Raw genomic sequence first — 11,280 nt, forward strand, 5'->3', positions numbered from 1 at the left:
CGGTATCCAGGGAACTGTCCGCTTTTGATTCCGCCTGCTCACTGACGGCCACAAAGATGATCTGAACTTTCTCAGCATGTTTCATCATTTTGTGAATCTTTAATGCCAAAACTTAAAGTCTCTTGTTTAAGGATACTTTACTTTTTTGAGCTCATGGTGTCATTTTCCAAACAAAAGCAAAGTCCTCATTAAAATAAGGGTTTGATGTGGTGTAGTTTTTAATAGGGAAAGTTACAAAATGTTGCCATTTATTCAGTCATGTTGGTCTAAAACTATTGGCGTTTCCACAGTTTTTTCATTATAGCCATCTGAAAGCATGTACTAAATTGTAGTTCTCTGTAATGTAATGTCCATGCTGGATTAGTTGTGTGATGTTGTGTTTGTGGTGTAGGTGCTACAGGCGATGGGTTACCCCACAGGCTTCGACACAGACCTGGACTCCATGAGTGCAGATGAGAAGTCGGACGGGGAGGGCAAGAGCGAAACGTCCACACACTCAAGCAATAACACATCACACTCCTCAGACAGCTCCAACACGTTGGAGGTACACACACACACACACACACAGCAAACACACACTCACTGAAGTGTTGAGTAAATGTTTTAATATGTTCCAGTCAAATCAAGTCACATTTATGTATATAGTGCTTTAAACAATACAGATTGTTACAAAGCATTTTACAGGAAGAAACAAGAAAATAACATTGGGCCCTATGATTTCGGCAATGCGGAAAACACAGAATCTAGTCATAAAAATGGAATTTACTGTATAGCACGGAATGTCTCGGAATTTGCTACATTCTGGATAAATTAAATGCAAGTCAGTACACTTAAATCAAAACGTGATATGGACTAGCGTCTGTGAATATTAAACCAAAAAAAAAAATACTATCCTGCACATTCATTGTGTCACAGTGTGAATAAATTCACTTTATGAGCATTTTACCATTTCTTTTGAGTAAAGCTATCATCATATCATATACAAACAGAAACTCAAAGATCTTCACAGCGACCTGTCAAAAGAAAAGTCTGGTTTAACTTGAAGAAATTGTGGCAGAAATATATTACTTGATTTAATGATAGTACTATACCTCTAATAAAATTATTAAATTTCTGGGAAATATTGTTTAAGGAATATTTACCAGAGAAAGTAATGTTTCAATAATAATTGTATTAATAGCATGATTTATTTTTAATTTATTAATTTATAATTTATTATAATTAATTTATTAGTAATTTATTTATCATGAAAAATGTAAAGATACAACACAGTATTTCTGGAAAAAAAAAAAACCATAAATAAATAAAATAATAATATTTTTTTTTTGTAAAGTCATTTAATTAGAGATGCTTTTTGTTATTAAAATGTAGTAAAATAGAATCCAGAAAATTAATGAAAAGCACAGAATTTGGTAAAAAATAAAACTGAATAAAACTGTGGGGAACGTATTTCATAGGGCCTTAAAAATTAAATTTTTGTTAAACTTAAGAAATTGCTGTTAAATTATGAAAGTTTCATGATTTTAATTATTTATACATGCTTTTATATATATATTTTTTTTAATTTAACCATTAAAACAGAGTCTAGAAAAATTCAAACACAATCCAGAAAAATGAAGACAGACAAAAAGCAGAATTTGGGGAAAAATATAAAATGTCATTTTTGTTAAACATTTAATAAACTGCTGTTAAATTATGTAAGTTTTATAATTTTAATTAATTAGAATTATTAGAATTAAAAATATATTTTTTTTGTTAAACTTTTAATAAATTGCTGTTAAATTAAGTTTCATGATTTAAATTAATTAGAATTGATTAGACATGCTTTTATGATTTAATAATTTTTAATTTAACCATTAAAACAGGGTCTAGAAATGTTCAAACGAAATCAATTTTTGTTAAATATTTAATAAATTGCTGTTTCATGATTTTAATTATTTAGACTTGCTTTTTATTTATATATTTATTTAACCATTAAAACAGTCTAGAAAAATGAAAGCAGAATTATGAACAGAAATTAAGTTGGAAAAGTGGAATTTGGAGAAAAATAAAGCAGATTTCATAGGGCCCTAATAACAGTAATAGGGCCAGATTTACTAACAACTTGCACCAGCACTCTTTTGGTGTTAAAAAACAATTTTTTAAGACACTAAAAAAAATACTACATTTACTAAAAAATTGTGATAAAGGCATGAACAGTAATTTTGCGGCTGACACTGTTGCATATGATTTTGAAGTAGTTTCCCTTTCAAATGCAAAATGTATTGGAGGAGAGTTTTTAAATTAATCATGCAATGTAATTTACTACGGATTACATTTACACCATTATTCAACACCCAAAAAGCGGGTCTTAATCCATTTTGTGCTTGACATGGCTGCGATAGTTGCTAATTTGGTGTGTTCTTTAATTTGTGCATTTTTCAGTAGATCACCCACAGAATTTGACACTACTATCTGCACTTTTATTGGATTGGACTGTCATGCTAATTTGCCCTAAATGTTGCAATTTCAGCTGTAAAGCAGATAATAATAATGTCATTATTCAGCTTAATTTGGTTCACTGTTGATTAAATGTAATTCAGTGACAGTGTGAATGTTGCAAGGTGCATTATTTGAACCAAAGCCTAACTATAAAGCAGCTCTACAGAAGATAATAGTGTCATTATTCAGCTCAATGCAGTTCAGTATTGATTCAGTTTGGTCAAATGATGAAACAAGCTTAATTCAAGACAACAGTATGGTTGTTCAGCTCAAGTCAGTCGGTTCAGTTCAGTTGTATAACATGTTCTGCATCTAGGTACGAACTCAGGGTCCTATTTTGACGGCCAGCGGGAAGAACCCGGTCATGGAGCTGAATGAGAAACGTCGTGGGCTGAAATACGAGCTCATCTCAGAGAGCGGAGGAAGTCACGACAAACGCTTCGTCATGGAGGTGGGCATCGCCAGACGTAAACGTACCACTTAATCCCCAGTCGCCTATAAAAGACTGTTTATTAGTGATGTTTGCTAAGGCGAGCATTTCTGTTATTGTTATTAATCATACTGGGGGTGAGGGATTTGAACAAACATCTAACCCAAATATTAATCTTTGTTGTGTAACACGTCCCACACTGTTTGTACTGCAGACATGAATGACTCTCTCCTGAATTTAGATAAGGAGAAAAGTTTGCTGTTACTTTATGCAGTCAAACATAGGATTTTTCATGTTGTGGATGATAAAATGCACAATAAGTCTTTTAAAGAGGGACTCAAGATCCACAATACTCATTTGCTGTTTAAAATCCTCATCTCGTGGGCAGGTTGAAGTGGACGGGCAGAAGTTTCGTGGCGCAGGGCCCAATAAGAAAGTAGCCAAAGCCAGCGCTGCCCTCGCGGCTCTCGAAAAACTCTTCTCCGGGCCTAATGCTGCTGGCAACAAGAAGAAAAAAATAATCCCTCAGGTAGGTCATCGGTTCGATTAGTGACCAATGGTGGTGTTCAGTATTCAGTGTGTTCCTCACATGACCGGGGTCAGTGCCTGGTAATCCATGACTGCTTTGTTAGATATTCTGTGATCGATGAAACTGAGACCTGCAGACTAATTCATCTGTTTTTCTCTAGAAATCAATCTGTGGCAACCCTACTCTTGGTATTACTGTAGCGTCTCGTTGCTGATTAAAGCCTGTGTGTATTGTAGAGTAAAGGGGCATTAGCTGCAGCTGCTGCTGTGTCTGCCGTCGCGGCCCAGGCGGCACGAGGGCGAGGAAGACCCACCCTCACGCGAGGAGCCTTCGTCAGCGCCGCGGCAGCACCTGGATACGTCACGCCAGGTGTGTGTTTGATGCCAGACAGTGTTTCTGTAGTGACTAAAGACCTGTTTGCTTTTTGGCATAACAATGTGCAACAATGTGTTTATATTACAGAAGCACCAAACGTTCAAAAGTTTGTTGTCAGTATATTGGGGTTAGTAACAGTAAAGACATTTAACGTTATAAAAGATTTCAAAATCAAGTAATGCTGAACTTTAGAACTTTCTATTCAGCAAAGAATCCTGAAAATAAAAACGTAGAATAGTTTTAACAAAAATGATAAGTAGCAAAACATTCTTACAATCTTACTGACCCCAAACTTTTGAACAATAGTGTATAAAGAGACGGTACTAAAATCTGATACTATTTTTGTCGAGTAAAAATAAAAATAAAATCTTTTGATTTGTTGGTATTGACCAAAACTAATACATTCAAAAAACTTACTATCCCTGAAATAGTGCACCTTACAGAAGAGTATGGAAGCCTGTTTCTGCCACTACATAAACAATTTTAAAAATCTCTCTCAATTCTCAGAAAAAGTGTCAATTTCAAGTTTGTATCACACCATTCCAAGGAAAAAAGTCAGAATTGTGAGTTTATATTTCACAATTCTCAGAAAAAAAGCCAGTTTCAAGTTTAAATCATGCAATTCTAAGCAAAAAACAGAATTTTGAGTCTGTATTATGCAATTCTAAGGAAAAAAGTCAGAATTGCGAGTTTATATCTCACAATTCTCAGAAAAAAAAGTTTAAATTTCAAGTTTGTTTCAGGCAATTCTAAGGAAAAAAGTCAGAATTTCAAGATTATATCTCACAATTCTGAGAAAAAAGTCAGGATTTAATTTTATATTACAATTCTAAGTAAAAAGGCCAGAATTTTGAGTTCGTGTCACACAGTCCTAAGAAAAAAGACAGAATTTTGAGTTTGTATTATGCAATTTTAAGAAAAAAGTCAGAATTTCAAGTTTGCGTCACGCAGTTCTAAGAAAAAAAGTTAGAATTTCGAGTTCGTATCATGCCATTCCAAGGAAAAAAGTCAGAATCATGAGTTTATATTTCACAATTCTCAGAAAAAAGCCAATTTCAAGTTTGAATCATGCAATTCTAAGCAAAAAGCCAGAATTTTGAGTTTGTATTATGCAATTCTAAAGGGAACAAAAAGTCAGAATTGCGAGTTTATATCTCACAATTCTTTGAAAAAAAGTCAGGATTTAATTTTGTATCACAATTCTAAGAAAAAAGTTAAGATTTCAAGTTTGTATTGTGCAATTCTAAGAAAAAAGTCAGAAATTTGAGTTTGTGTCATGCAGTTATGAGAAGAAAATTTCAGAATTTCGAGTATCACACAATTTTACGAAAAAAGTCAGAATTTTTAGTTTGTATCAAGCAATTCTAAGAAAAAAGTCAGACCTGAGAGTTTATATCTCAGTTCTACGAAAAAAAAAGTCAAAATTTTGAGTTTGCAATTTAAAGAAAAATGTCAGAATTTCGCGTTTTGTATCACACAATTCTAAGAAAAGAGTTTGTCTTTAATTTCGAGTTTGTCTCACAATTGACATTTTGAGATAAAGCCACAGTTATTTTTTTATTCTTTATTAAGTGGCAGAAACAGGCTTCCATATAAGTGGTGTGTTTTTATTCTAAAACTTTATATATTCATTAATTTATTTTTAAATTTCCTTTAGATTTGTAAATATATTTTGCTACAAGTCATGTTAAATCAGAGTCAGTAGGCCTTTTTTTATGGCAACACCTACTTTTGTTGCTTTTAGCATGGTATAGTCAACATTATTTGCATCTGTTTTCTTGTTTTTGTTGTGTAATTATATATAATTACTATATAGTTCATATAGTTTGCAGAAAGTCATTTTACATGACTCATGACCGTGAGGTCAAAGGTCACCGGTAGCGTTGAACCTCTGGTAAAAAAAAAAAAAAGTAATAACACTTAACACTTACACTTCACCATATATCATGAATGCCATGTTCTCACAGGCTTCGGAGCCCCATACGGGTACAGCGCAGCGGCCGCCACTCCTGCATACGGTACGTACCCCTTCCTTCCCGTCCTCCTTTCCTCCAGTCAGGGTCTAGGGTCCAAATCTGCCTCCACTTACTCCCCCATTCAGCTCTCTAATTGGGCTTTCAAACCCCAGAATCACGTCCCCAAAGAATCCCGTAGAGAAACGACTCCCTGGACGATGGAAACGAACCATAACCTTTTGGTTCTTAACTGTGGTTGGAGCAAGACTTGCTGCACCTGGCCTGAGTGTGACTTTGCTCGTCTAGTCTGCCTGCTCGACGCTTGGCCCGTTTCTCCTGACTCTGGGCAGCTCTCTAAGCGTCAGCGTAGTGCTGCTGTCTACAGCACACAGTTACACCATTCAAAGCAGCCACTGGGCATGACGGGTTGAGAGGAGAGATCACGCTAAATACAGTCTAAAGACTAGTGCTGCGACTAACTAGCATAGAGTGTATACATTTTAAACGGATAGTTAAACGAAATCTGAAAACTCTGTCATTATTTACTCACCCTCATTTTCTGCTGTGGAACATAAGACAAAGTGATTTTCAATGGTTTTTGTTCAGACAATGAAAGTCAGTGGGGTCCAAATAATAACACTGGAACCTACTGACTTGCATTGTAGACACAAAACACATTTTTATGGATTATAGCTAAACTTTGGTATTTATGCTGAGTAAAAGATGACAGATTTTTGTTTTTAATTTAAAAACAACATTAAAAAAACGTTTAGTCTGTGTCTAAAGGCCTAGAAAAACAGCTGTGATGATAACTTTATTAGCATCTGCTTAAATTCTCAAGTGCTTTAGAGGTGCTGGATTCTGATTGGCTGTCAACGTTTTTATCATTCAACAGCTGGAAAAAATATCATCAAATATCATTATAGTTAATGTGTGGACTTTGCTGTTTTTGGATGATTACTAAAACGTTATAGTTATCATCCTCTGTGATAAAAACCCTATATACTATACACACAGTGTAATGTCCAGACTTTAACTCATCCTAAAGCCGCCTGCATACTAGAGAAAGCTCTGACAAAGCGTTTGACCGTTAAGAAAAGTTCAAGATCCCTGACATTCACAGCTCGTCTCCCATGGCCTCATGGGACAGTAAACTGTCCATCAGATGTGCACTGCAAAATCTCAGCAGTATGTTTCACCTACTGTTTTATATAGTGTGATGGTGTACAGTACAAAAATAGACACATCCAGAACAGTTTTTAGTATTAGTTATATGCTGTTAAACTATTAGTATTTTAAATTTGCTTTTATTTTTAGTTTTATTCTTAATTTTATTTTGTTTTAGTAGCTTTATATGGAAGCCACAGAACAAAAAATGAAAAGGTTATTGTGAGTTATTCTGACTTCATAACTTACAATTGAGTGTTATAAAGAGTTTATATCTCGCATTTCTGAGAAAAAAGTCAGAATTGCGAGATATAAACTCTTTGTAACTCAATTGTAAGTTATGAAGTCAGATTTGTGAGATATAAACTCATAATTCTAAGAACATATCAGTCTTTTTTCCCTCAAAATTGGACTTTATATCTCACAATTCTGAGAAAATAGTCAGAATTGTGATGAACTCGCAGTTCTTACTTGTTTTTTTTTTTACAAATTGCAAGAGTTGTATCTTGCAATTCTGACTTTAATTCTCGCACGTTTGTGAGTTTATATGACGCAATTCTAAGAAAAAATGGCAGAAGTGTGATTTTTATATCTCGCAATTCTGACTTTATAACTCACAATCGCAAATTTATTTCTCTGAATTGCGAGATATAAATCTCAGTTGCGATAAAAAAAAAAAAAAAATCATAGTTTTATCAGGTTTTAGTCATTTTTTTTTTTATTTATATGTAAGTTTTAGTAATTTCAGTTATGTGAAAAACCGTGAAAAACTCGCAATTCTTACTTTTTTCTAGCAATTCCAAGTTGTATCTCACATTTCTGGCTTGATAACTTGCAATTGCAAGTTTATTTTTCAGAATTGCAAGATATAAATCGCAATTGCGAGAAAAAAAATCTGAATTGTAAGATTAAAAAGTTGCAATATAAAATTTCTAAAATTAGAAATTTTTATATTTCTAATCAAATATATTTATATGTAAGTTTTAGTAATTTTAGTACTTATTCCAGTTATGCGAAAACCTCGCAATTCTTACTTTTTTCTAGCAATTCCAAGTTGTATTTCAAAATTCTTGCTTGATAACTCGCAATTGCAAGTTTATTTCTCAGAATTGTGAAAAAAAACTAATCAGAATTGTAAGATAAAAAGTCACGATAGCCTTTAAAAAAACACTTATTCAGTGGCGGAAATGGGCTTTTATAGTTTTGTGTGCTTTTATCAGTTTTATTTCTTGCAATTCTGACTTTATAACTCACAATTGCAAGTTTATTTCTCAGAATTGCGAGATATAAATCACAATTACAAGAAAAAATCTGAATTGTAAGATAAAAAGTCGTGATAGCATTTAAAAAAAGATAGTTTCCATACTTTTGTGTGCTTTTATCAATTTTATTAGTTTTATTTTTAATATTTCTATTCAAATTTAATTTATATGTAAGTTTTAGTCATTTTAGTACTTACATTTATTTTATTACAGTTATGTTTAAGTGTATTTTTAAAGAGACAGTTCACCCAAAAATGAAAATTACCCCATGATTTACTCACATTCAAGCCATCCTAGGTGCATATGACTTAATTGAGTTATATAATATCTTCTGGCTCTTCTGAGCTTTATAATGGCAATGAATGGCTGTTGATATTTTGAAGTCCAATAAAGTGCATCAATACATCATAAAAAGTACTCTACACGACTCCGGGAGTTAATAAAAGCCTTTTGAAGTGAATCAGTGTATTTGTGTAAAAAATATCCATATTATATAAATATTCAAATTGAATTAACAAAAACCAATTTAAACTGTTTTAGTTTTAGTTCCAACAACACTTGCGTTCACTTACAAGCTCAGAGTTTGACACCCCTCCAAGACCACCTACACTGTGTGGACTCCTCTGCCGTAACCACCAAAGTCATGTGATCTTTTCGTTTGTAAATATAAGCCTCAGATAACCGCTGTGTTTTGTTTAAAATTCATTGCTTTGTTATTGTAACTGTCTGAAATCTTGAACTGTCTCGAAATGTCATGTTAGGGATGCTTTAGAGTTTATTTCATTATGCTCCACGCAAGCACACTGCTCCGGGACGCTCATCCACACAGCACTTAAACACAAACACAGGAATGCGCGCACAGTCCGTCAGGTTTATAAACAAAAAGTCCTCACCCGTCTGTGTCGTGCGTCGTTTTAGGATCGCCTCTCCGGTCAGGCCCAGGTGAAGATGCTTTGAATGAGCCTTATGTGCAGGGGGGACTAGGTGAGGTGGGCTCAGCGGGAACCAGGCTGAATTTGGAGGGCTGTTTGCTGGGTTCGGTGTGTTTATTTGTCGGAGGATGAGGGGGGCGGGTGGGGGGGTGGATATGGGGTTGCTCCCAGCGCCCTGGTCTCTGCCTGCCACATAAAGACTGTTCCTTTAGGTGGAAGGTGAAACCCAGTATTGTGCTGTAAGAGAACAGTGCGCCCCTCTCTTTGACGTCTCTCCGGTTTGGTGCCTGAGAGCTGTGTGCATGCAGTAATTCTCACCAGTCATCTTACGCTGTCCAACCCTCTTCCTCCTGTTGCTGCTTTGGGATTTCTAAATGGGAACGACTGTGAGACTACGACTACTATCCACACACACGCACAAACACACACACAAGGCACAGAATGAACACTCCACATAAGAGCGCCAGCCGGCAGATCACTCCTGTAACCCTCCATGTGCCCCTACCCACAATGCTTCAGGCGATAGGTTTAACTGTATTACTTTCAATTAGATAATTATGTCTAGTAGTTAAGACTAGGGCTGGGCAATATATTGAATATTTATGAATATTATTAAGTTGATTTAGAATTAACCACATGAATATTACAATGATATTATGCTGGGTTTTTTTTTGTTTGTTTGTTTTTGTTTCCTTAATAAATGTTGCAACGTATTGCTAATTAATTGTAGTGACTCATTAATTCTAGTTACTCATTTTCAGAAAATGGTTTAAAATAAATGTAATTTTGAACCTACAATATTTAATTAATATTTATAATCAATATTTTATACATGCTAAATGTATACAATGGATACAATTAGAAAAAAAAAAAAAGTTAATTTTGTGTAAAACTAAAAAAAAACATCTAAACTTTAAATAAAAATTGTACTGCTATTGTTAGATTTGTACATTGTAAATGAAATAAAAACATTATTATTCCTTTAATTGTGTTCATTTTGTAATAACATACTTTGATTATTTTAACTAGATTTTAACTTTGTTATTATTTGATTAAATTAACTGTATATTATTGTTTGATTTTAATAGGTAATATTAAGTAATATTATATATAATATAATAAGTAATATTAAAATATTACTTTAATTCAGTGTTCATTTTGAAATTTTGTGGAAAGTACTAATTATTATAATTTAATTTAATTTAATTTAATTTAATTTAGTGTTCATTTTGTGTGGAAAACCTGGATTATTTTTACCTGGATTTTAACTTGATATAATTTGACTAGATTAACTGTATATTATCATTTGATTTTTATATATTATAAAGAAAACAAATATATATAATTATTATTATATATATAATTATTATATAATTAATAATTATTATTCCTGTAATTCAGTGTTAATTTTGTGTGAAAAACCCTTGATTGTTTTTAATTATATTTATGTTTGTTATTTGATTAGATTAACTGTATATTGTAATTTTATTTTTATAGATTGTAAATAAAATCAAAACAATTATATAATTTTCATTTCATTTTAATTTAGTGTTAATTTAGTAATTTTGTGAAGCTGAAAAAGTCATTTTAAATAGAATTTTACTGTATTTTATTTAATTTTTAATACATTGTGAATAAAATATATGATTATTGCTTTAGTTTCTTAATTTAATGAAAAACTATAATTTTACTGTATTTTATTTTTCAATTTATACATTGCTTAAATTGCTGATAGTTTGTTAACATGTTGGGGGACCTCAAGAAAATATCTCTGAAAAATATTAAAATAATTAAAAAACATAAAATAATTAATCACTGTATAAGTATACTGAATTTCAACAAATTATGCAATTTATTTAATGTACAGTATATCATTCAGCCCTACTCAAGAAGCATTATTCGTGCGATGTCTGAATATAGCATGTAGTTCAGAAGATCAACTGTATGCGTATATCATATCACATGACATTAGGGAGCAGGTACATGTGTGTCATCTCTTATCTGAATTAATGCTTGATTTCTGCCCTCTCTTTTTCACCTGACCTCAGTCTTCCTGTTCTTCCGCTCTCCTCCGCTCTCTTGGGTTCATGTCCCCATGCTACAATGAGATTGAATTGGCTTTAGCTTCATTTTAAACAAAACACCCTCG

At 32.9% G+C, this 11,280-nt stretch overlaps 1 protein-coding gene across 5 annotated transcripts in view; it reads left to right on the plus strand.

Moving 5' to 3' along the window:
- Positions 1-11,280, plus strand: part of strbp (spermatid perinuclear RNA binding protein) — a 124,190-nt gene that overhangs the window by 103,478 nt on the left and 9,432 nt on the right. For all 5 annotated transcript variants that reach the window (XM_051120988.1, XM_051120989.1, XM_051120987.1 and 2 more), the window contains exons 14-18: positions 392-544; positions 2,798-2,932; positions 3,300-3,440; positions 3,677-3,809; positions 5,783-5,833. In XM_051120988.1, the coding sequence (XP_050976945.1) occupies positions 392-544; positions 2,798-2,932; positions 3,300-3,440; positions 3,677-3,809; positions 5,783-5,833 (613 nt within the window). The remainder of the gene's footprint in view (positions 1-391; positions 545-2,797; positions 2,933-3,299; positions 3,441-3,676; positions 3,810-5,782; positions 5,834-11,280) is intronic.

This window comes from Labeo rohita, chromosome 10, assembly GCF_022985175.1.
Source record: "Labeo rohita strain BAU-BD-2019 chromosome 10, IGBB_LRoh.1.0, whole genome shotgun sequence".
Taxonomy (NCBI): domain Eukaryota; kingdom Metazoa; phylum Chordata; class Actinopteri; order Cypriniformes; family Cyprinidae; genus Labeo; species Labeo rohita.